General features: G+C 42.2%; 2 protein-coding genes across 2 annotated transcripts in view; one reads left to right on the forward strand and one right to left on the reverse strand.

The window, feature by feature from the left end:
* Positions 1-4,718: 4,718 nt before the first annotated feature.
* Positions 4,719-6,931, reverse strand: LOC129245530 (inner nuclear membrane protein Man1). Its single transcript, XM_054883734.1, has one exon. It carries the CDS (start codon positions 6,746-6,748, stop codon positions 4,898-4,900), a length of 1,851 nt encoding a protein of 616 aa, XP_054739709.1. The 5' UTR covers positions 6,749-6,931; the 3' UTR covers positions 4,719-4,897.
* Positions 6,932-11,065: 4,134 nt separating this feature from the next.
* Positions 11,066-27,320, forward strand: part of LOC129243400 (UDP-N-acetylglucosamine--peptide N-acetylglucosaminyltransferase 110 kDa subunit) — a 31,104-nt gene continuing 14,849 nt past the window's right edge. Inside the window, exons 1-5 of the mRNA XM_054880376.1 lie at positions 11,066-11,194; positions 11,266-11,412; positions 20,772-20,982; positions 26,506-26,689; positions 26,749-26,817. Coding sequence (XP_054736351.1) covers positions 11,274-11,412; positions 20,772-20,982; positions 26,506-26,689; positions 26,749-26,817 — 603 coding nt within the window. The 5' untranslated portion in view covers positions 11,066-11,194; positions 11,266-11,273. The remainder of the gene's footprint in view (positions 11,195-11,265; positions 11,413-20,771; positions 20,983-26,505; positions 26,690-26,748; positions 26,818-27,320) is intronic.

The raw sequence follows: 27,320 nt of genomic DNA on the forward strand, positions 1-27,320 counted from the left end.
TATTAGAATGAAAAAAAACATCTTCGAAATTTTCATAAATTTTGTAAAGGCTGATCAATTTAAAGGTATCGGAATTTAAAATGAAATAAAACAACGAAAATTCAAATTGATTGGGCAATCTTTATTGTTTTTATGTAGAACCATTCATGAAATTTATTTTTTTTAAATAATGTCTTTCAAATGTTGGTCGCAATTACGCCGTAATTCAGTCATCCATAAACACCAATTTTGAATGACTCTCTGGAGGACTTCGGTCGGTATCTCGTGAATAACTTTAGTAATGTTGGCTTCCAATGCCTCAATCGAAGCTGGCTTAACTACAAAGCACTTAGATTACACATATATATATATATATATATAATTGGAGCGTATACTCCTTTTGGATGTTTGGCCGAGCTCCTCATCTTATTTGTGGCTTGAGTCTTCATGCTATTTCCCAAATGGAGGGACCAACAGCCGACTCCGAACGGCAGACATTTTTTATGAGAAGCTTTTTCATGGCAAAAATACACTTGGATGTTTGCCATTGTCTGCCGAGGGGCGACCGCTATTAGAAAAAGCTTTTTCTTCATTTCGGTGTTTCATTGAGATTCGAACCTACGTTCTCTCTGAATCCGAATGGTAGTCGCGCACCAACCATTCGGTTATGACGGCGGACATACTGCAAAGAGTTTTAAACCTGACCTGGGATGGGTCTAAATATAAACCTGTCCAAAACAGCAGTCATTCCTTTCACTAGGAAAAGAGTTTTACCAAGGCACCAAAGGCTCTCATGATCCGGCAGCTGCAGTCCAAAAATCTTGAGATGGATTTACATCCTGATAATAAGACCAATGACAACATATGTAGCGGTCTGAGCGACCTCAGGCGGCACTAAAGGCTTTACCGTCCTGTTAGATTAAGTCTTCACTGGTCCTTAAATATATCAAGAAACTGAATCTGTAAGATACGCGCAATCGTATCCGGCTAAATTGGGTCCGAAGACACAGAGGTATAACTGGGAAAGAAATAGCGGTCGCACTGGCCTCGCCATTATTACGACCCGAGCCCTTCCTTGCTATGGGATAACACATCATCAAGGAGAAGCTTAGGAGTCAAGAGCTAAGGCTAAGTGAGGTTTGCTGACACCAAACTATGGGGCTATGCCAGGCGAAATCCTTACTGGAAGTGTTTAAAAGACTTACAACGCTCTCCAAGGATAAATTGAGAATGCTTACGGGCACTGAAGACTGCGTAGTCATCTGCACATAATCAGGATATGGTCTACTGACTATTGTCGTTTCTGCGACCAATCCCAGGAGACGTAAATAGACCTTCTCCTTGAATGTAGCCGGAAGAAAGGTACATACGCTCAGTTCAACCCAGCCCTTCTTAAATTTCGTATGGTAACTGGGTCTGGATGAGATACTGTGATGAGTAGACGGCACAAACGACTGTGAGCGCAAATCAGTCCCATGGCAGCCGGTTCTACGTTACCGGAATGACTCGGGTTTTTCCCGACCAAGGGCTGCCGCCCCAGTATACTAGCCCTGTACAGTGTACCGTATTTTACCCCCAATCTTACGTCACAGGAGCAACTCATTGCAGCTAGTTTGCTCCAAATACTTCTCTTCCGGGCTGGCGTCGAACCCAACCCCGGACCAGGGGTATTCTACTGCTGCATTTGCCACAAACGGCTCCACCCGAACTCCACCTCGGTTAGGTGTAAGCAGTGCAACGGGTAGTGCCATCTTAAGACCTACTCAGGCCTTAAGACACACAGGGAGTGGTCCACAAGGTATGTGGCCACGTGTTGCTCCCGCTCACAGGCGGCCCCCGCCTCTACGGCTACACTGCCCTCAGTGCCGGCACATCACACTGCCGCCACTAACAACACATCAACGGTAAGGAGCACCCACGAGCAACACAACTTCCTTTCTAACCCACAACCCTCCTGCTCCTACGCCAGTGCGGGGACAAACCAGCAGCTATTGGTCCCCCGCACAGTCTGCTCCGTGTGTCAGACCGTAGTTCCTCGGAACTTGACATCTGTCCAATGCAATTCCTGCAGTGGCTGGTGCCATTTTCGGAGGTGCTCCGGCCTGTACACCACCCGTGAGTGGACATGCATCGACTGCAGGTACAGCACCTTAGAACGTCAAGGTATAGCTGTTCGGTCAGGCGATTCCGAGCTCGAAATATATAATATTTACAAACCCCCTGTCACCTGCTGCCCGGCAGGATATCTCCCTGATATTGGTGCGCTCATCAGGGGAGGAAACCGATTGGTAGTAGGTGACTTTAACGCGCATCACGATCTTTGGCATTCAAGCCTGCCAAATGATCGTAGGGGACAGCAATTGGCAGAGCAGATAGACGATTCGACATTCAGCACAGTGAACGACGACGCCCCCACCAGGGTAGTGGGCAATTGCAGCAGCTCGCCTGACATAACAATTGCTAGCGCGGGTCTGATAAATAGCATAACCTGGCGACTTATGCTATCGCTTGCATCAGACCACTTGCCCATTATCATCTCGATCGAGAGACCTGCCGACTTTGTTTCCGCGGATCACCGGTCATACATCAACTTTAACAAAGCTGATTGGACAAGATTCGCGGAATTTACTGAGGACATCTTCGCAGCCCTACTCACTCCCACCGAAGTGCGCGCAGGCGAACGCGCATTCCGCAAGGCGATCACAGCCGCCGCGGCTCGCTTCATACCTGCTGGACGGATCCGGGAATTACGTCCCAATTTCCCAGCCGAAGCAGCCGTTATGGCGAACGAGCGTGACCGTCTACGCCAAGCCGATCCCGGGGATCCTCGAATAAAGGATCTCAATTCGGAGATTCGGCAACTGGTCACCCAACATAAGCGGACTAAATGGGTCGAGCATCTGAAGTCCTGTAACTTCACCTCTGGTGTGAGTAAGCTCTGGTCCACCGTAAGGTCCCTGTCGAACCCGACGAAGCACAACGACAAGGTGAATATCACCTTCAACGGTCATACTTCGTCGGACCCGAAGAGATGCGCGAGCTATTTTAGCCGGCAATTTATACTGCATCCTCCGGTCGACAGATCCAAACGTTGTGCCACCAGACGGTTGCACAAACTGCCATACAACAGTGCACCGTTTACTTTCACCAGCGACCGTCATAAACACCCAGATAAACCGTGGACTAAACCAAAACCGCCCCTGCGAGAGGACTGTCCTAGTAGGGTTGGACCTACAAAAGGCTTTCGATACAGTCAGCCACGCCACGCTACTAGGTGACATTTTACAGTCGACACTCCCGCCAAGGCTGAAGAGGTGGACCGCGAACTATCTGAGTGGTCGTCACTCGTCGGTGATATCTCGAGACCAAACTTCAAAACAGAGAAAAATAAAGCAAGGAGTACCGCAGGGTGGTGTCCTTTCACCCTTGCTTTTTAATTTCTGTATTTCGAAACTCCCCCAGCCACCAGAGGAAGTCTCACTGGTCTCAAAACTTAAAACTTTCTCCCACTAAATCCACGGCGACCCTTTTTACCTCCTGGACAAAGGAGGTCAAGCTGCAACTTCAGGTGCACGTCGATGATACCCCAATACCGACGGTAAATAACCCCAGAATTTTGGGAGTCACCCTTGACAGCTTGCTCTCCTTCTCAGCGCACACAACCGCTATTGCAACGAGAGTACAGAATCGCAACAAGGTCCTCAAGTCGCTCGCCGGCAGCACTTGGGGCAAAGACAAAGAAATGTTGCTGTCGACTTTCAAAGCAATAGGCCGACCGGTTCTCAACTATGCCGCGCCTGCCTGGTCGCCTGGAACCAGTGATACGCAGTGGACGAAGCTCTAGACTTGCCAAAATACTGCCATTAGGACCGCAACAGGATGTCTCCTGATGTCCCCAATTCAACACCTGCATGACGAGGCTCACATGCTCCCTGTTAAGGAGCACAACAAAATGCTCGGCAAGCAGTTTCTGCTAGGGTGTCACCGTAGGCCTCACCCATGCAGACACCTGCTCGAGCCTGAGCCACCTCCCAGGCACATCAGGAGACTTTTCCTCAACTACGTGGACGAGATCCAGGACAAAACAGACAGACCACTCCAGGATCAGACAGTGTACAGACAGGCCATTAACGACATTAATCGGGAGACCCTTACCACCTTCTTAAGCTCCCGACCTCCGAATGCCGTTATCGGAGTCCAACCACCACCTATTGCAGACGAAGAGCTCCAGCTTCCCCGAGAGTCCCGCGTAACCTTGGCACAATTACGTTCTGGATACTGTAGCAGGTTAAACTCCTACCTATCCAGAATCGACCCCGACATACTAAACATACATATGTCCAGCATGTGAAGGCACCCCGCACGACACTAACCACCTTTTCACATGCCCCATCAAACCCACTCATCTAACACCTCTCTCCCTCTGGACCCCACCCGTCGAAACAGCCAGTTTCCTGGGCCTATCGTTAGGTGAGCTAGACGAAGACGACCGGTAATTACACTACACTGACAGGGCGAAGATATTGCCACAACAACAACAACAACTGTGAGCGCAAATCTTCTTTTCGTTCATATAAACGAAGCAAAATTAATCAAATTCGTCACCGTAATGTTGTCTAACTCCAAATCATCCATGATTTGAAAATTAGATTATAAACGTAGAAGAACCTTTTACGAATTTTCAATGCTGAATTCCCAACCTTTTATCTGCAGTATTATTAAGAACTTCAAATTAAAAATGTCTTAATTACAATACATTTATTTAAAAATAAAAGCTAGCATATTTTCTTAATTAGTAAGGAACATCTGTCCTCTTTCATCACATTATCTTTGAGTAGAATTATTCATAGTCAATTTGGAAAATGAGTTAATTAAAATGTGCTCTTTCAAAGGTTTTAGAAAATATGATCTAGAAAGCTTATTGATTTAGTATTGGAGCCGAGTTTGTACTGTTCGGAAAACGCGCCAAATAGCGTTGTAGCCGTAAGAATTTAATAGAGATTAAACGTTTGTCAAACCACCAGCCATTTATTTCATTATGGATTAAACCAGCATCAACCACACTGCCACATCGAACATAAACGCAGCAACTCTGCTTATCAATCTGGATGTCTTGAATGCAACAACGAGATCCCACTTTTTCTATTAGAGCTGCTTCTATAATTTGCTTTAAATTTGGGATGTTTGCTTCTGAGCAATCAAACATGTGACGAATTTTTAAACATGACGTAGGTGGATTTACGATTTTATTAGCGTAATCAAACGCTGGGCTTTGCCATTTTTTAAGTAAACCATTTGCTCGTGAATTAAAATTTGCATTACCTAGCCATTTCATAGTTCGGTATTCTTCTCCATCGCAAATTCTTACTCCAAATTGTATTCGGCTATCGTTTGCCTCCAAGAGCTTCAACGCTTTTTCCCAAAATTTTAAGTGAGCACTACGCTTATTTAAAGGTATTAGTTTATCTCGTAGATGAGTTATGATAATCTCACGATCTTCTGGAGTCTCACTAAGCGACGCTCTATAAATAAGTTCATTTACAATATCTGTCGTAAACTGTTCAACAATATTAAAACGATTCACTCGCCAGGCCTTTATGTAACGATATATGGTGAAACTTAGCCATGTTAATACGGCAATTATAGCACCTATGCCAATAATCAAAAAGAAACTTTGAATTTTTGTGTAAAAAATGCAAAATAACGGGTTTTTAATCGACAAGGCGTAGTTGACATCTTCTCCCTGAATGGTTTCAATTTTCCACTGAGGGTTTTGCTTTATAAGCAGTTTGACAAAAAGTAAATTTCTTCTCCATATATGCATCTTATGATGGTATCCAATTGCCTCCATATATTTTATGAACTCTGTTTCACCAATTACGACCTTTTTGTTGCTGCAGCGATACTTTTTAGATCGAAGTTGAAGCATTTTCCCCATTTCCTTTGTTAAATTAATAGCGGTATCTACATGCACTGCGGGGACGCAATCTCCTTTACCGAATTCATCATTACATTTCGGAATTTGACTTGCCGCTTCAATTTGCAAATTATTTGGACTTTGAAATATGTAAACAAAAGCCAGACATATAAAGAAAATTACGAATGTTCCAACTAACAGATATGGTTTAAAGCTTTGGTTTAGTCGAGACTGATTACTGATATAAGATATAAAATCATACATCGTTCGCTTTGATTTACTTAGGTATTTGTTTGTTTTCTTGGGCAATGATAAAATGGATTGTAATTGATTTTCACCGACTTTTTGCTTTCGAAAAGTTTTGTCGCGGAAACTTAATAATCTGTTTACAACACCTAAATGTGACTGTTGCTCTGTGCACGTAGAAAGAGAAATATTCATTTCTGGCGAACTATTAATCGTGTAATCACTGACGGGAAAATTTTGATCCATGCGTTGGCCTCCACTCACGGACACTGGTGAATACTTTTTAAAAGTTTGATAACATTTTGGTTCAGTATAATATGCAGTCGGAGAATGTATTGTATAGCGATTACCGGATGTAGCTTGATCAGTTGAAGGTATATTTCCATACTCATCATGCAGTCTATTTCGCTTAGTCGGAGCAAAATTTGTATAGGGCTGTGTGACAAATTGATTATTTGTTGGCTTGACAATCGGTTTGGCCGTTTTGTACAGTCTATTTATTAATAAACCACGTGTTGTCTCTGTAATGGGTATTTTAGGATATCCTAGAGCTGTGAGCTGTTCCCGTAGCTCGGCATCACTAAGCTTTTCAAATCTTTTATTCATTCTTCCTGGTGAACCTTTTTCCTCTAATATCGAATAAACAAAATATGCCAACGCTCAAAAGAGCTTCTCCACCAAGTGTTGTACGTATAAGTTCTCAGGATATGGACTTGAACTCAAATTGAATCCACACGCAGTTAAAATAATTGGATGTTGTTCAACATCAAAATTATTAAACTATTAATTATTTGCTCTATTCAACAGACAAACGCCAAAAAATATCGATAAACTTTTTATTAAAGGGCCCATACACCACAAGAGCATTCTGCTGCTATCAAGTAATGGATCCAGCCGATTGGACGGGTACGTGTTTGAGGCATGATATACCAGCTTCTAGTGTCAAACGAGTTTTATACAGGGCCCACCATCTATCGTTACGGATTTGAACTAGGTATTATTTGAAGAATGTTAACACTTAGCTGTCATCTGATTTGACAGAAAATTAGTTTCATTATTCCGCTGAACGAAAGTGGTTGTGTATACGCTCAAAGAACGCTGGGAAATATTGCGACATTACTTTGAAAATCATGGTATTGTTGCAGAATGTAAACGAAAATTACGTACGGCAATGGGAAGAAGAAAAGCACCGAATGAAGCGTATGTGCGTTACTTTGCGTAGAGAAACTGAATTGCTTATTGACAAACCAACGCGTGACCGACCAAAAACCGTGCCAACCAAAACCAGTGTTATGTCAACGAACCAGCAACAATTGATGCACTGAATACCAACATACGCGATGCCATAGCTGAAATACAGCCGCATACAATCGAAAATGTGTTGAAAAATTGGACCGATCGTATGGGAATGAAGTTGTGTTCCATCATTAACCGGAAGGATTGTACTTCAAAAAAATAAAATAGTTTGGAACAATATTGAGTACTTTCTTTTTTATAGCATTTTTAATTCCGTAAAGTTATATGGCGGACCCTATATTTTTAAGATTGTACCAGTAGAAACACATGTTCTTACCAAATAAGTTTCGATCGATATGAATTCAGTGAACACTATAAGTCGACGCCGCCTTTGTGAAAAATTAAAAGCTCCAAATACACATATTTGATTTATAAATATCTTTTACGCGAAACTATTGTAACGATAAAAAATTTTACAACAGCCACGAGTACACTTCTGCTGTGTATGGACTCCTTTAGTTCCAGAGTTCTATATTTTTGGTATCGATTAACTTACATCTATATGTCCTCTGGCGCCGATACAGCATGCTTGACTGCGCTTTGTATGTGTTAGTGCAGTCGGGTGGCGTCGTGTCACACATTCTTGTTGTCGGTAAAAATCAAAAATTTTAGATATTAGCGTCAAGCACCCGACACGCACACATATAAAGTTCTTATCAAACAATGCTTGACAGTGACCAGAGGCCAATACTTTTCAAACATTATCTCGAAACCTACGACGGCACACTCATGCATTTACTGTCCAGCAGAATATATGTTTGCGTGTCGGGTGCATGACGCTTGCCGGCGAAAAAAACTAAAATTTTGGATTTTCATCATGCAAAGGCCGACAACAAGTATGTATGTGTGACACGAAACAAGTAGGTGTGTCACCCGACACGCACGCATATAAACTGCTGCGCAGCACATGCATGGGCGTGTCGCCATAGCTTAAAGAAGAGAATTCACAGGGCCCTTACAAGATTGAACTTTCAAAGCAGCACAAGCTCATAGGCTCAACTTACAACTGAATACCCTATGCGTACGCTATTTTGGTTGCATACAATTGCTTAAGAATTATCGTAATTTCTAGAAGTGGTAACTCATATTTTGTGGCAGCTACTGTCTTGCCTTCTGGTATCATGGCGAATTCATGTTTTTGTTTAAATATCTAATTCTCTCGGTGGCTTCGCGAATATTCATGCTACTATATGTCAGATTTCCTCACCTCATGTCCTACCGTCCCCGATATACATCAAATTGTTCGACCCAAATGTAGCCTAAGAGGTGTTTATTAAACCGAAGTATTTCCGTCGGTTGTCTGTAAAGTCGGTTTACTGACGATAGTTTAACGTGACAACGTCATAAGAAAATATTGATGGAATGGTTGCAATTTTCAAAACAAAATTTTAATTTTATTTGTTTGATAGATATTTTGTATGGATATAGAGGAGGAGGTAAATGGAATTGCAATGGAATAGGTCAAGTTACATTTACACAAACGTGAAAAATTACGAAACATTAATCAAATTCATGAAAGATATCTTCAATTTCAATTGTGCATCAGACGTTAATAAGTCAGCAACACTAAGAGGCACCATCATCGATTTGCCTTTTTCAAGACACTTTACACTCGAAACACTCCCTTTCATTTCCTACTTTTTCTATCATCGTCCTATTCTCAACAGAGAAATGGTTCATTACCATGCACACAGCAAGAAGGCATATGCAAATACAAATATGTGAATTTATATACAAATGCGCATATACATACATATATATGCTCACTCAAGTAGGACAGAGCCAGATGTCGAACGTTGCCGAACGCGGGGGCCGAGTGTGCTCTTTGTCGTTCGTTCCGCGCTCTCGCTTGCAGTTCAAGCACATTAGCTTACATTTGCTTGCGTACGGAATAGATTCGTATATTTGATATGTCCATATGACATGTATGCATCTTTACATATAGATTTGTTCTTTTTGAAAATTGCGCGAAATTGTATATGTGTGTGTATTAGTATACAACATATCTTATAAGGTATATGGTAAATATTACCATACATTTTTTTCTTCATATATAATAAAAAAATTAATAATAATAACATTAAAACAACAGGTATTATTAACAAACTTGGTTTTATTTTAAATTCTTCAAGTAAATCAAATTAATAATAATCAATAAGAAGGCATATGCAAATACAAATACGTGAATTTATATATGTACATATGCGCATATATGTACATACACATATACGCTCACTTAAGTAGGAGAGAGCAAGATGTCGAACGTTGCCGTTCGTTTGCTTTGTCGTTCGTTCCGCGTTTTCGCTTGCAGTTCATTCAAGGTAACGACAATCAGCAAGGTAACGGCAAATGAGCAAGGTAACGACAAATGAGCAAGGTAACGATAAATGAGCAAGGTAACGACAAATGAGCAAGGTAACGACACATTTTTTCGTGCGTGCAGCCGGCTAAAACGAATTATAAGACGTTATCACGTCAAAATGCAACTCCATAGAACCTGGACTGTTCGTTTAGGAAAACGTACCCTTCTGGCCACTTACTGAATAGAAAAGTACATATTTCTTGCCGGAGTCACTAGTTGGGAACATGCATGACCACTCACTATAATGATATTCCTATAATTTTCCACGACTGCTCTCTCTAGTCCTTTCATTGTTGTACACGACGCGGACTTTCGAACCCATTAAACAACTAATTGCTCCCAATTCAGGAAGTACAACCGCTGCTTAATTTTTTCCAGCATTTTAGATATGCCCACATGGTCTCCGCGTGACCCATTATGAAATTCCTCTAACACAGATGTAATTCTGGACTTAGGAATTATATGCGGATTACAAGAATGATATCCATCTTCACTTGCCCATACGTGACGCAGGATTCTATGAACTATTTTAAGACTAGTTCACTGTGCCATCATTACATTCATCCGTATGCCTGTTGTTGGTCCTGGAGACTCTGCCCTCTCTTCCACTTCGGCCGATGTTTCCTTAGCTTTCACCTGGAACACATATTCGTCTACATTGCCGTCCTCTACCTCCATAGATTTGCAGTGTTTGTAACCCTGCATTGTTTTCTGAAGTCGATTAGCCTCGCTGTCCCAACTCAGTAAAAATAAAATTTTTTGAAGAAAAGCTGAAACATGGAAAAAGTAAAAATAAAATGTATTTTCTACGAGTATCAGTTTTTGTCCTTAAAACATGATTTTGCGACCCAGTCTAGTAATGCTTTTATAAAATATGACTTATCAGAAGTGGAGTTTTATTCCATCTTATGTGTATAGCTTTTGCATTATTTTCGATATTTTTAAATCCTAAGGCCTCTTTTTTTCACCAGCTAAAAAATATAATATTTTAAAGATATTGTTTTTTTGATTTTCTATTGGTTTTAATGTTACTATAAATTTTCTAATTCGGTACAGTAACCCAGCCAATACGCTTAAGTTCTCACATTATAACACACCTAGGCTTTAAAAAAAAACGAATAAGGGTGTTTTCACTTGAAATTTTGTTTAATACGCTAACTGAATTACACATTGATAGTGTACATCCGAAACACACCCTTAGAAAATTCGGTCGTGCATTTAGTTGTTGGTTGTAAACATATTGTAAGGGTCTTGCAAGTCTTCCTGATTTAGAAAGGTGAGGCATGGTAACCCTTTACTTTTCAAATAGATCTTTAATAAGAGTAATGTTAAATGTTTATTATTGATAAAGTTTGGGGTTATCGGTGGAAGTTTTTATTTTTTTCAAGTGATAAGTACGTGAAATAGTTAATAAGAAATTTGAATCACTGATGTATATTTTGTCTTCGACATTATTGATTTTTAGTAGTCGAGATGCTCAATCAACAATCTCAAGGCCAGGGTCAGCAAACGCTTTCACAGGTCTCTACTCAGTTATTGCAGCAACCAATTGTTCAGAATATTAACACTAATTCAGGAAAATTGTGCGATTCGCACGGACTGTCATCTATTGGTAAGTTGAAAACAATAATATATGAAGCGTGACCCAAAAGCAAAAGTGTATGTATCCATTTGCTTTGGCCATACAATCAATCGATTATTTAATATTCTAATGCATGTGTTTGGCTTAAGAATATTGTATCCCCGCTTGAGTAGTGGGGAGGATATGTGGTGAAACAAGAACAATTCCAAATAAGAATATATTATTTCACTTAGTTTCGGAATAATTTATTGTTGAAGTAATGAAATTTTCCATAATGATCACATAGTATGTGGATGAGAAGTGGAGGGGGAGGGTGTTTGTTACTGCGCACTATCCACATCGGGAAGAGTAATTCTAATTATGAAAGTTTCATCCTAGGGTCCGTATGGAACCCTAGGGAACTCGCAGAAAAAGTGTAAAAAATTGCGTTTATTGATTATTGAACTTAAATATCGTTGAAGTGAACTATATAAAGTTATTGTTAGCCCAGCGAACATTTAGACAAGGTAACTGCTAAAACAACAAAGTTATATAGTTTTATAATTTATAGTAGATAAAAAGATTTTTACATTACAAGTTTTGTTCATTTTGGAATAAGTGCAGAATAGCGATTCCTTGTCCCCGCAAGAATGAAGGAAACACCTTAGAATGGATATCTCTAGAGAATCAAAATCAATAAAAGTATAGATTTTTTAGAGAATCAAAATCAATAAAAGTATAGATACAACAAAAAAATATTAATATATAAAAATGAGCTACAAGAAAAACTATTTATCTTTTTTTTTAATGAGATATCTGTAAGACTGTCTTTTAACATATCGCACCCTAAATACAAAACGGTCACAACTCAAAATTTTCCACACTCGAGCTTGACTTGTTTACAGTAGCACAGAAAACAAACTATGTGACATATCACGCTGAAATTTGCCATGTAAGCTTATAACAGTCCTACCAAAAAACAAAAAAATTATTTTTGCCATATGTCATCCGCGGACCGTTTTATTGATAACGTCTCGTTCATATTTGAGCAGAAGCAACATTTTGAGTTGTGACCCTTTTGTATTTAGGGTGCGATATGGCCTGACAAGTCCCGGACCGAACAAAGAAAACACTTTTTTTGTTCAAAATTATCTTTATTCATCAACATAATTTTCATCAAAAACAACGCAATCATTCCAGCGCCGCTCTAACATTTCTCTTCATTCTAGCGAAATTTCTTACTGGCGATCATTTTTTTAGGTTCGCAAACAGGCAGTATTCGCTGGGAGCGAAATCTAGAATTAGCATGGATGTGAGCGCAATTCGAAGTTCAATTCATTTATTTATACTTGTAGTTTTCTAATTCTTCGGTGCCTTGTGACAGTGTGCCTTGTCTTGATGAAACAAAATTATGAGCAACCGTGGCACTCACCTTGAACAGAGGTTGGTCATAGTCAAATGCTCATACAATATAAAGCCAGCACGTTCTTTTGATATCTTTACGATGTCAGCCAACTCACGCAACTTCACTTTTCGATCATTCAAAACGATTTTATGGAGTTTTTTAATGTTTTCTGGTGTTATCGCATAATTTGGACTTCCACTGCAATGTGCATGATCGGTGTCTCTACGGCTACGTTTATAGTCAACAAACCATCATTTTATTGTTGATCCTGATGAAGCGGAGTCCCTACAACACTTTTCAAGCCATTACTTCGCTTGAACGGTATTTCTGAAACACGAAATTCTTTTTGATCCATTGTTTTGAAAATAACAAATGTGGCGTCACTCTTGGCACAATAATTCACGAACTAATAAACAAAATATCATGGAAGTTAACAGCTGTCTTTTTAAGGTTACTACAAATTGAAAAAGAGGTGAATGCAATAAGACGAGTGCCATCTATTTGTTAGGCCCGGGACTTTTCAACCCAACAAAGTTAAAAATAAAGTTCTTAAATCTAACGTAAAACAAAAATTGCGATAAATCGAAATCGAAATAGTTAATATTATTAATTGGAACTAAAAATTAAATAATAGGTATTAACATACCCTGTTAAATTCTCCGCCAACTTTATGTGTACAGCTCGCACCCTCAAGTAAATAAATAATACTCTTCATTTCTTCTCTCTACGCTTTCCGATTGCAACTTTAAATGATCCAAAAAAATCTATGCCAATGTAAGTGAACGTGTGTAGAAACGGTGTTACGGTGTTTCGCGGGTAGTAGACAACTGACCCATCAAAGATGGTTTGGTGCTTTATCGATGCAATATACAACATAACTTCGTTGAAATGGTTCGAGAAGCTTCGTTGATGCGACCACTTAAGCACCGGATGCCACTCTGATCTAAATATGGCGGTAACTCATACGTGGACTCTTCGTAACGCAGTCAAATCTACGATTTCTTCTCTGAGATACTTGCATTTCCCTACTGTTTGGAAAAACATGAAATAAAATTATTGCTTGAAGAATCCAGGCTATGATTCGTTGCAACTCCGTATATGAACTAAATTTGTCGAACTGGATAATTACACTGCTTGGTTGCACACATAATAGTCCTTATGGCTGTCTCTAGTAACGTTTTTGAGCAATTTATTGCCATGATATGCCACTACTGTTCATTCTGCTTTAGAAAGTTGGAACTCTGTCAATCTGCTGTCACAGTTAAACTTCGGTGGACTTACCGAACGTGTGACGTATGGTCTAAAAATGCATTGTACTTTCGCTGGGACAAGTATAACCATTGCAGCACAGTCTGCGAGGATCGGGATGATTTCAGTTTAGTAGGCGTAGCCGGTGTTTTACCAATGACGAATTTAACATCGATTGTGGTTCTATAGCCAATCGCACATACCCGCTCACAACAAATCCAACCTGGTTCGCACCGACAAAGATGTGCAACTTTCCTCTTGTTCCGGATATCTGGAGAATAGTATCATGAAAACTTAAACATATTTACCCTATGGAACACTTTCTGCTTAGCCTGTTGTTGTAGCAGCATAGACATTCCCCATACATATACGGTGATGCTGCTAAAGTGACAATCCTTGGCCGGATACAAATCCGGGTCGTTCCGGTTATTCTGCTTAGCCTCGCTGGCATCGCATTGTCCTAATCGGTATCGCGCCTCCACATATCTTGAATAAGAAATTTAAAAAAAAATTAGGAACCTGCTAACCTACAGACGGAATCTGCTACACGGCCGGCCTAGTTTTTGTCGATTATAACTGACTACGCTTCAGGAAACGCCAATTTAAAAAGTTGTGCATTTTTATATTTCAGCCACTCGGCGATTCAGGGTAAGCAAAAAGCTCCGACGACCATTGACGTCACCATTGGTTGATTAGTGTCACCGTCCCTGCATAAGTATTACTGGGAAGGATAACGACAATAACATCGGTTGGACGGAACTTTTATTTATGAGAACATCTCCCATATAACTGACGCAATACCAATTTATCTTTGACGAACATGTGAAGAGGTGGTTAGTGTCGTGCGTGGTACCTTCACATGCCGGACATGTGTTTGGAATGTCGGGGTCGATTCTGGATATGTAGGAGTTTAACCTGCTACAGTATCCAGAACGTAGTTTTGCCAGTGTTACACGAGTCTCACGGGGAAGCAGGAGCTCTTCGTCTGCAATAGGTGGTGGTCGGACTCCGATTACGTCATTCACAGGATGGGAGTTCACGAAGGTGGTGACGGTCTCCCGGTGGATGTCGTTTATTGACTGTCTAAATACTGTCCGGTTCAGTAGGTTGCGGTCAGTTTTGTTTTTCGTCAGCGTAGCCTAAAAGGTGTCTCCTGACGTGCCTGGGAGGCGGCTCAGGCTCAAGCAGGTGTCTGCAGAGGTGAAACCTGCGGTAACATCCAAGCAGAAACTGCTTGCTGAGCAGTTTGTTGTGCTCCACTACTGGGACTACAGATCTTCAGGTGCTCAACCCATTTGGTCCGCTAATGTTGATTTACCAGTTGCCGGATCTCCAAATTGAGATCCCTTATGCGGGGATCCCCGGGATCGGCCTGGCGTAGGTGGTCACGCTCGTTTGCTAAGCTGGCTGCTTCGGCTGGGAAATGGGGACGAATGTCCTTACAACTTCCAGCTGGAATGAAGCTAGCCGCAGCTGTGAGCACCTTGCGGAATGCGTGTTCGCCTACGCGCACATCAGTGGGGATGGGAAGAGCGGCGAAGGTGTCCTCGGTGAATTCCGTGAAACCGAACCAATTAGCTTTTTTAAAGTTAAAATAGGACCGGTGATTCGCGGAAACGAAGTCGGCAGGTCTCTCAATCGAGACGATAATGGGCAAGTGGTCTGATGCAAGCGATAGCATAGGTTGCCACGTTATGCTATTTATCAGACCCGCGCTAGCTATTGTTAGGTCAGGCGAGCTGCTACAATTGCCTACTACCCTGGTGGGGGCGTCGTCGTTCACAGTGGTGAATGTCGAGTCGTCTATCTGCTCTGCCAATTGCTGTCCCCTACGATCATTTGGCAGGCTTGAATGCCAAAGATCGTGATGCGCATTAAAGTCACCTACAACCAATCGGTTTTCACCTCTGATGAGCGCACCTATATCAGGGTGATATCCTGCCGGGCAGCAGGTGACAGGGGGTATATATACGTTAAATATTTCGAGCTCGGAATCGCCTGACCGGACAGCTATGCCTTGACATTCTAAGGTGCTGTCCCTGCGGTCGATTCCTTCATCGATGAGACGATACTGCACTGTGTGGTGGGCTATAAACGCTAGGCCACCACCATTGTCTCGCTCGCGATCGTGTCTGTGCACGTTATAGCCATCCCTGGCGATCAGAGATGACCTTTGTTTCTTGGACCGCAGCTATTTTAATACTGTGCCGGCTCATAAAGTCAACTATCTCGTCGACCTTACTCGTAAGTCCGTTGCAGTTAAACTGGAGAAGCTTGAAGCTTCTCGGTGAGGTCTGTGTAATCCGGGGGGTGAGGGACGCGTGGGGTTGTCTACGTTGGACCTGCTGCGCAATCCACTGTGGTTGTTGCGGCCTGATGGTGGTGGGCGGCCGCGCCTCCGGGGGCGGTAGTGGGTGCAGAGCTCTGCAGCAGGGGGCAACGTAGGCAGTTGTCCACTCACGGGTGGTGCGCAGGCCGGAACATCTCCGAAAATGGCACCAGCCATTGCAGGAATTGCATTGGACTGATACCGGATTCCGAGGTATTACGGTCTGACACACGGAACAGACTGTACGGGGGACCAGGAGCTGCTGGTTTGTCCCCGCACTAGGGTTGGAGCAGGAAGGGATGGGAGGGGTTGAAGGGGAGTTGTGTTGCTCCGATAGGCTCCTCACCGTGGAGGTGTGGGTTGTGGTGGCGGTTGGTAGTGCCGGCCTATCAGGGGAGTAGTAGCCGTGGAGGCATCAGACGCCTGCTGGCGGGAGCAACACGTGGCCACATACCGTATGGACCACTCCCTGTGCGACTTAAGGCCTGAACAGGTCTTAAGGTGGCTCCACCCGTTGCACTTATTGCACCTAACCGAGGTGGAGTTCGGGTGAAGCCGTTTATGGCAGACGCAGCAGTAGAATACCTCTGGCCCAGGGTTGGATTCGACTCCAGCCCTGAGGAGAAGCATTTGGAGCAGGATTGCTGCGAGAGTTTGCTCCTGTGACGTAAAGGGTGGGGTGATATATGATACACTAGACAGGCCTAGTGTACTGGGGCGGCAGCCCTTGGTCGGGAAAAACCCGAGTCATTCCGGTAACGTAGAACCGGCTGCCATGGGAATGTGGTGGGGGCGTCGTCGTTCACAGTGCTGAATGTCGAATCGTCTATCTGCTCTGCCAATTGCTGCCCCGACGATCATTTGGCAGGCTTGAATACCAAAGATCGTGATGCGCATTGAAGTCACCTACAACCAATCGGTTTTCACCTCTGATGAGCGCACCTATATGCATTGGACTGATACCAGATTCCGAGGTATTACGGTCTCGCACACGGAACAGACTGTGCGGGGGACCAGGAGCTGCTGGTTTGTCCCCGCACTGGGGTTGGAGCAGGAAGGAAGGGGAGGGATTGAGGGGGAGTTGTGTTGCTCCGATAGGCTCCTCACCGTGGAGGTGTGGGTTGTGGTGGCGGTTGGTAGTGCCGGCCTATCAGGGGAGTAGTAGCCGTGGAGGCATCAGACGCCTGCTGGCGGGAGCAACACGCGGCCACATAGCGTGTGGACCACTCCCTGTGTGACTTAAGGCCTGAACAGGTGTTAAGGTGGCTCCACCCGTTGCACTTGTTACACCTAACCGAGGTGGAGTTCGGGTGAAGCCGTTTGTGGCAGACGCAGCAATAGAATACTTCTGGCCCAGGATTGGATTCGATTCCAGCCCTGAGGAGAAGCATTTGGAGCAGGATTGCTGCGAGGATTTGCTCTTGTGACGTAAGGGGTGGGGTGATATACGGTTTACTAGACAGGGCTAGTATACTGGGGCGGCAGCTCTTGGCCGGGAAAAAACCTGAGTCATTCCGGTAAGGTAGAACCGGCTGCCATGGGAATGTCAAAGACTCGCTCTTGGTGGTCGCTGCGGCATCGAAAACGATATGAAGAGATTGCTTGGTTTGTTCGGATAGCAAACCACAAAATGCAGGAAGTTCTAAATTTGCGGTGTAGTCAGTAGATACTATCCGGCTTCAGAACTTATTTCATTCATACAGAGCTTACTCACACCAGTGGCGAAGCTGCAGGTCTTCAAGTGCTCCTCCCATTTGGTCCGCTTATGCTAGGTGACCAGTTGTTGTTTGAGTGATGTTGCCTTGGTCAGTTCCTTAGAACCGTAGGGGTTCTGTTTATAGTGCTGGTTGTTTGCGCCAACACATTGCGTGAGGTAGAAGCCGTATGGTCTGTCTACCTATTAGCTGCTATTATTTATTTAAACTTTAATATTTTAATTATGCAGTTAAATACTACTTTGATTTTGATAAACTTGATTGCATAAAAATTTATTGTTTATATAGACTCCCATGAAAAATTTCTGAATTTTCTAATTTACATTTTTTACTCGTTACTTGAATTATACGCGATATGCGATACATTTGTTCCGATCCTACATAAAAACAAGTAAAACTATCGATTTGAGGACCTGATTATAGGTGGAAACCTACAGCCCTCCGCTTAAAATATAGAGTTATTGATAGTTCAAGTTTTTAAATTTATTAACCATACTAAACAATTGGCTAGCACTTTATAGCATTTAAAACTATTATCATCAATTGAATTTAGTTATTATGTATAAAAACTTATTAAAGTTCAATTATAAAGTCACTTTAATTTGCTCGCCACGTAGCAAACTTTTTTTGAAACAGTGACTGAACGCGTTGCCAGTTAGTAGCAAAGCAAAAAAAATATTCGTTTTTTATGTGTTGTGGAATTTCTTGATTATATTTATATTGCTGTTTATTAAAAATGTTCAATATATTAGACTATTTTTTACGGTCAAATTAAATATGGTATATCTCACCGCTTTAAAAGAAGTATGCAATCCTTTCTAGATATCAACTACCAGATATACACACAAATCTAAAAAGAGACAGATCAAAATACTGGCAGAACAGGAAAATCGGGGAAATTTTCTATATATTAAAATTTCGAGTGCGAGTTATGCTGCCCCAGTGACTTGTTTGGGTTAGGATGGTTAAAGCTGAAGCAGTTTCAGCTGCTGCCTCTTTGCCATATTTGCCTTTACATGGCTTACGGCTGAAATTCTTTCTTTTAAGCAGTTTTGTGTCCATGGCCTTATAGACCACTCAGTGGTTAGTCGTAAGCCTATCCCTTTAAAGCTTTTATAGGTGGTGTCTGCATCGATGCCCAGGATAAGCCTGAGCCCGATATCCTCCGTGCCTCCTGTATAAGACGCGTGTTAAGGTCGTAATTTTGAGCGTTATATAGGTATACCGGATACCGTAACATTGTGGTTGGGCTGTATATCCTTTTCCCTCTTTTCATTCAGCTACTGACCTTATCAAGCCGCAAACTTAGGTGCCGTACATGCGAGCCACTTCGCGGTCTCCTCCTCCTTGCAGTCCACAAGCAGAAGACCTGATCTGAAGTAAGCTGCGCAGAAATTAAGCGGGTGCGACCAACCTTTAAACACTTCGTCTATAAGACCTCCAGGAGCGCAGTGAGGTACCCCGGTTCTAACGCCTCCGCGGGATAGTTCTTATGGCGGACGCGGATCTGTCTAAAGAGCGTTTACTCTTCTGCGTACAGCTGTTTTCATCACGCACACGCACACCGTGCCTCTACTTTCACTCTTTTACACCATGGACGCTCTGTTCTTGGTGCGCTGCGCCTAGGATTTGCCCCTCAACCAAAGCAAGCACCATTTACTCGCCCGTACTGAACCAACCCCTCATGGGATCGTTCAACTCACCAGGACGTTGGACAGAGTGGCAGAGTTGGCGGTTTACCCCTTTCCGGGCCGATGCCGGACAATTTCTCAAACTCAGAGTGCCTGGGAGGTTTATTACTCCTGCCTGCCGTGGTTGTCGACCGCTCTATCTGTTGGTAGTTGGATCTGTCTTATGGATAACCAGTCTGAGCAGTATCAGACGCCATGCTTCTCGTGATTTGGAATACGCCGTAAACTGTTCGATCGGTGGTGGCTAGTCCGACCGCTAAAGCAGTTGTTTCTCTTCAAGGGTTTTCCCGCTCTTGTCAAGGTGTCTGACTCAGAAGAATTGTTTGTTTTTTATTATTGTTTTATATAAAAAAGCGTCGCATGCAAAATTTTGAAGTAAAAAATCTAACCGATTTAAAAGAAAATCCGACATACATTTGTGCTGAAAATAGTGGTAGCGCGACGAATTATCAAATTTGAACTATTTATTTTAATATTTTTGTTATTGTAAAAGTGCATTATACAACAAAACCATCTAACTTTTTCTCACTTTGAATTTACACATTCTCAATATAAATTTAGATTTCTAACTTCAACTTATATTTTCCCAATTTTTTTATATACTTCCTCATTTTGAACATAATTTTTTTAATTTAAATTTACGCATTATTTAAACTGTTTTTTCCACATTTTCGAAATCGGATGAATACTTTTAAAATTAATAAGACTATAAAATTGTATCCTATATGGTCCTAGTACTTTCATTCTGAGTTTATTTAATTCCATCTCCAGGCCATAACCCTAAAATTGTTGCGGAGTGTTATCAAGAAATTTCGTTTTTTTTCGTGGTCGGCCGTAAAAATCTGCCTTGCAACAGCTTGTGGTAAAAAAAGCGGATCCGGCTTGAAATTTTTTGCAGGCTATTACTAAGTTATACTGGTTTTCTTTTTTTATGCTCCCGAACACATAAAATCTGTTCGAAGCTTATTATTATTTACAATGATTTAAATTTCTCAACAATCTATCATTTATGTACTTTTTAGGCTTGTTGGAGTTAGCACATCGAGAATACCAGGCTGTGGATTATGAAAACGCTGAAAAGCACTGCATGCAATTATGGCGGCAGGATAGCACAAATACTGGAGTTCTACTGCTTCTATCCTCAATCCATTTTCAATGTCGGCGCTTAGATAAATCTGCACAATTTTCAACACTTGCAATAAAGCAAAATCCTCTTTTGGCCGAAGCTTACAGGTAAGTAGCGTTTAGAGGTGTTCTGACCAAAACAAAGAGAGAAATAAAGGTTTACACTTCTGACGTTTATTTAAATTGATTCTTCTTCTTCTTAATTGGCGCGATAACCGCTTACGCGATTTTGGCCGAGATTAACAAAGCGCGCCAGTCGTTTCTTTCTCGTGCTAGCCGGCGCCAGTTGGACACATCAAGTGAAGCCAAGTCCTTCTCCACCTGATCTTTCCAACGCAGAGGAGGCCTTCCTCTTCCTCTGCTACCACCAGCTGGTACCGCATCGAATACTTTCAAGGCCGGAGCGTTTGTATCCATTCGGACGACATGACCCAGCCAACGAAGCCGCTGGATCTTTATTCGCTGCGCTATGCCTATGTCGTCGTAAAGCTCATACAGCTCATCGTTCCATCGTCTGCGATATTCGCCGTTGCCAACGTGCAAAGGTCCAAAAATCTTACGCAGAATCTTTCTCTCGAACACTCCAAGCGTCGCTTCATCGGATGTTGTCATCGTCCAAGCTTCTGCGCCATACGTTAGGACGGGCATGATGAGAGTCTTGTAGAGTGTTAATTTTGTTCGTCGAGAGAGGACTTTACTGCCCAATTGCCTACTTAGTCCAAAGTAGCACTTGTTGGCAAGAGAGATTCTACGTTGGATTTCAAGGCTGACATTGTTATCGGTGTTAATGCTGGTTCCTAAATACACGAAGTCTTTTACAACCTCAAAATTATAACTGTCTACAGTGACGTGGGTGCCGATACGCGAGTGCGCCGACTGTTTGTTTGAAGACAGGAGGTACTTCGTTTTGTCCTCGTTCACCACCAAACCCATTCGCTTTGCCTCTTTATCCAGTTTGGAGAAGGCAGAACTAACAGCGCGGTTGTTAAGGCCGATGATGTCAATATCATCGGCATACGCCAGCAATTGTACGCTCTTATAAAAAATTGTGCCTGAGCGATTAAGTTCTGCGGCTCGTACGATGCTCTCCAACATCAGGTTAAAGAAGTCACACGACAGCGAGTCACCCTGTCTGAAACCTCGTTTGGTATCAAACGGCTCGGAGAGGTCCTTCCCAATTCTGACGGCGCTGCTGGTGTTGAGCAACGTCATCTTACATAGCCGTATTAGTTTTGCGGGGATACCAAATTCAGACATAGCGGCATACAGGTAACTCCTTTCTGTACTGTCGAATGCAGCTTTGAAGTCGACGAAAAGATGGTGTGTGTCGATTCTCCTTTCATGGGTCTTTTCCAAGATTTGGCGTATTGTAAATATTTGGTCGATGGTAGACTTTCCAGGTCTGAAGCCACACTGATAAGGTCCAATCAGTTGGTTGACGGTGGGCTTCAGCCTTTCACACAATACGCTCGCTAGAACCTTATAGGCGATATTTAGAAGACTAATCCCGCGGTAATTGGCACAAATTGCAGGATCGCCCTTCTTATGGATTGGGCAGAGCACACTTAAATTCCAATCGGCAGGCATGCTTTCATCCGACCATATTCTGCATAGGAGCTGATGCATGCACCTTACCAGCTCCTCGCCGCCATGTTTGAATAGCTCAGCCGGCAGTCCGTCGGCACCCGCGGCTTTGTTGTTCTTTAGCCGCATTATCGCTATTCTCACCTCGTCATGATCGGGTAGCGGAACGACAATTCCGTCGTCAACGATTGGGGTATCGGGATCTTCACATTCTCTATGACATGCGCAGCTGTCACCGTTTAACAGGTTCGAGAAGTGTTCCCTCCATAATTTAAGATTGCTCTGTACGTCAGTCACCAGATCGCCGTCTTTGTTCTTACAGGACAACGCCCCGGTCTTAAAACCTTCTGTAAGCCGCCGAACTTTCTGGTAAAATTTTCGGGCGTTGTTCCTGTTGGCCAGCATCTCAAGCTCCTCGCACTCACGTATTTCGGCCTCTCGTTTCTTCTGTCGGATAATACGTCTCTCTTCCTTTTTTAGCTCTCTGTAACGATCCCACATGGCTCGCGTTGCGCCCGATCGCAGCGTGGCTCTATAGGCGGCATCTTTTCTTTCGGCGGCAGCATGACATTCCTCGTCGTACCAATTGTTTTTTCGGGCTCGCCGGAATCCGATTTCTTCTTCGGCGGCGGTACGTAGGGAACGAGAAATGTTGCTCCATTGCTCGCACATGCCGGTGTGTTGGGCAGTGCTCTCCGAGAGCAGGAGTGAGAGTCGAGTGGCGAATCTTCTGGCTGTCTGTTGTGATTGCAGCTTTTCGATGTCGAACATTCTTTGCGTAGGTAGATGTACGTTTTTTGCTGCACAGAGGCGTGTGCGCAGTTTGGCTGCAACAAGGTAATGATCCGAGTCGATGTTGGGTCCTCGGATCGTACGTACATCTAATACACTAGAAGCGTGTCTTCCATCTATCACAACATGATCGATCTGGTTTCGCGTTTTTCGATCTGGAGACAGCCAGGTAGCTTGGTGAATCTTCTTATGCTGGAATCTGGTGCTACAGACTACCATGTTTCGGGCCCCGGCGAAGTCGATCAGCCTCTGTCCGTTACCGGATGTTTCGTTGTGCAGGCTGAATTTTCCGACTGTGGGACCAAAAATTCCCTCCTTGCCCACCCTGGCGTTGAAGTCGCCAAGCACGATTTTTATGTCGTGGCGGGGGCAGCGCTCATAGGAACGTTCCAAGCGCTCATAGAAAGAATCCTTGGTCGCATCGTCCTTCTCTTCCGTCGGGGCGTGGGCGCAAATTAGCGAGATGTTAAAAAATCGCGCTTTGATGCGGATTGTTGCGAGACGCTCGTCCACCGGAGTGAACGACAGTACTTGGCGACGAAGTCTCTCTCCCACAACAAATCCGACACCGAATTTGCGCTCCTTTACATGGCAGCTGTAGTAGACGTCGCAAGGTCCTATGTTTTTCTTACCTTGCCCCGTCCATCGCATCTCTTGGATGGCAGTGATGTCAGCCTTTACTCTCACGAGGACATCAACCAGCCGGGCAGAGGCACCTTCCCCATTAAGGGACCGGACATTCCAGGTGCATGCCCTCAAATCGTGTTCCTTATTTCGTTTGCAGGGGTCGTCATCAGTAAAGGCAGTTCTCATCCGAGGCTTTGTTGCTGTTTTCATTGGGGGGGCTTTTTAAGTGGCGGGTCCCAAACCCAGCGCACAACCAGCTATGCTGGGATGCTTCGCCTTCTCACTTTAGCTCACTCCCGAACGGGTGTTCGGAAGCTAACCAGAGGATACGTGGGCTAATCCCGGACGTTGTGAGCTGCTTGAACCATATGTAGAAGAATCGTCCTGGCCACTCCCAAGTGAATGGCGATCAGTAACTTTCCCCACTTGCGTGGACTTCTACACATGGAACCATCCTCCATTAAATTGATTCCTGTTCTAAAAAATCGATATAAATGTTACAAATTTTGAGAGTACTATTGACTGAAATCAAAATAAAAACTATGAATTGGAAGTAAAGCAAAGAATAGACTGAAAAAGCTGACGCGGTAAACAGATGGGGTAGATATTGAAAGAAAGTGCAGGAAAATTTAAGGCTTATTTAATTCCACGCTCTACAAATACTACAAAAGATAAAATATAAAGTGCCAATTATATTAAATTAAATATCCAGACTATGATACTAAACTTAATAAAACACAAAACCTCTGAATACTTAATAACAAGAAAAACTTTCGCTTTAAATATTAAAATATTGAACGAGATGTCGAGATTATTGAAAATGAATAAAGAATTGAATCAATGACGAATTTTACTCTCGGTACCGATTCGCACAAAGCAATTAAAATTTATAATATGTACTAAAATCTGTTTTTAAATATTTCAAAAACACCTCTCTTTCGTACTGCATCATGTTTTTAATTTATAAAATAGTTCACATTACAAGCTAACTGATTTATGTACAGCATCGGACTCATACACATACTCAGACATCTTTTAGCTTACAAATAAACGTTTTCTTTGAAATGATTCTCTTTGCGTGTTTTAGAAACTAGAGCATTTCATTAACATACTTTAGTATTTTTATCTCTTCGTTTAATCTGAAGAAAACTTAAAATAAGCAGGAACTCTGCGCAACGAAACAATTACAGCTTTATTTGGTTTGCTACTTCATGGCAAAAATATTCTTGCTTTATTGCATTCCTTTACTGTGTGTGTTTTTTTTATTTTGATCGCGACCTTTCCTGAACATCATTTGGGAGCAAAAATTTGTTACTAGAACACGTTTTATTTGAGAAATTGTGTTAAAGTAAGCAATGGCTAAAAACACAAAACAAAAACTGTACGGTTGTGAAAAAATATAGAAGTATCTGTATAAAGGGTTCCGCAATTAGTAAAAGAGCTTAAGATAAGCAACGTCAAGAACGGTCACTCGTCACCTGACTGCCGCTGATTTGAGATTGATTAGTTACTGACCTACAAAGAAACCGCTTATAAGCAAACGTAATCAGCAACATGGTGGCAGTTCGCTAAAGATCAAATAAACTGGCTTTGAGAAAGTTGGACTTGTTGGTAGAGAACTCGTCTTGTCTGAAACCTCGTTTGGTATTGAACGACTCGAAGAGGTCCTTCTGTTGTGGCATTGCTCATTTGTCATTTTGCAAAGCCGTATTAGTTTTGAAGATATACCAAATTCAGACATTGCGACATATAAGGAGCTCCTCTTTACATGTTTTAAGCCGACTCCCAACGGCAGATATTTTTATGAGGAGCTTTTTCATGGCAGAAATACACTCGGAGGTTTGCCATTGCCTGCCGAGGGGCGATCGCTATTAGAAAAAACGTTTTCTTAATTTTGTTGTTTCACCGAGATTCAAACCTACGTTCTCTCTGTGAATTCCGAATGGTAGTGCGGCCGCCGTAGCCGAGTGGGTTGGTGCGTGATTACCATTCGGAATTCACAGAGAGGTCGTTGGTTCGAATCTCGGTGAAAGCAAAATTAATAAAAACATTTTTCTAATAGCGGTCGCCCCTCAGCAGGCAATGACAAACCTCCGAGTGTATTTCTGCCATAAAAAAGCTCCTCATAAAAATATCTGCCGTTCGGAGTCGGCTTGAAACTGTAGGTCTCTCCATTTGTGGAACAACATCAAGACGCACACCACAAATAGGAGGAGGAGCTCGGCCAAACATCTAACAGAAGTGTACGAGCCAATTATTTATTTTTTTATTTTTATTTTAGTCTAGCACCAAGCCATTCGGCTACGGCGGCCGCCTTGGGTTGGGTAGGTTAATATTTTCATATTCACTTCTTATATTCAATTTCATTGAATTTTTTTATGTTTGCTCGAGTTATCGTGACGTAACTTACTCCTCTCAATTCTGAAAATTTTGGTATGCACCATATGTCATATCTACATATCTCGATTCCTCTTTGATGTTATGTAGCCGTTATGTGAACAAAATTATAATACTATAATGCACTAGTGCACGGGTATAAAACGAAAACGGCAATGTCTACTGTACTGCTTAGTATCACATGTTTATACTTTAAATAATTAAATTATTAACAATTTTATATTTCCTCAGCAACTTAGGAAATGTGTACAAAGAACGTGGACAGCTGCCAGAAGCTTTGGAGAACTATAGGCGAGCAGTTAGGCTAAAACCTGACTTTATTGATGGATACATAAATTTAGCCGCTGCGTTGGTAGCGGCTCGTGACATGGAGTCTGCAGTGCAAGCATACATTACTGCATTGCAATATAATCCGGTAACTAAAATAATTATATAAAAAAAATGAATGAAATCTGACCAAATCATATTTTTCAGGATCTTTATTGTGTGCGTAGCGATCTAGGAAATTTGCTGAAAGCACTTGGCAGATTGGAAGAGGCTAAGGTGAGTTACTATGAATATCATACATATTAGCCCTGAGACGGTTCTTTAAATTTTTAACAAAAGTTCAAGTTTGTATGTTTTCTTTTATAGGCATCAAATTTTTAGTTAGTTAACGTTTGATTATTTTTCATTCACAATAGATAATAACTGTCGTTTTTGCAGTAGTGCCATCGAAAATTCCCCAATCCGCTTAAATTCTGATAATTTAGTCTAGTTGTCAATCCGCATTTGTTTCACTTAATTCTTGAGCTAATTCCGAATTTAATCGTTAATACCGATTAACGCCACCGCCTGTTTATGGCTCTTCTATTTACCTAAAACACAAAAACAAAAAAATTATTCATTCAAATGGACAAAATGGCGCGGCTTTGAATTTCACGCTCTAAAAAACGAGGTTTTCAGTTTTTCAATAAAAAAAAGGAAATAATTAAAATAATAATATGATTTTAGTACTGGCGATAGCCATTGATGTTGTGAATAACATATTAAAATTTCAGACGATT

Source organism: Anastrepha obliqua, chromosome 4, assembly GCF_027943255.1.
Source record: "Anastrepha obliqua isolate idAnaObli1 chromosome 4, idAnaObli1_1.0, whole genome shotgun sequence".
NCBI classification, from domain to species: Eukaryota; Metazoa; Arthropoda; class Insecta; order Diptera; family Tephritidae; genus Anastrepha; species Anastrepha obliqua.

Bases quoted from the DNA above. Each gene is read 5' to 3' on its own strand.
- LOC129245530 (XM_054883734.1), bottom strand. From the start codon at position 6,748: ATGAATAAAAGATTTGAAAAGCTTAGTGATGCCGAGCTACGGGAACAG.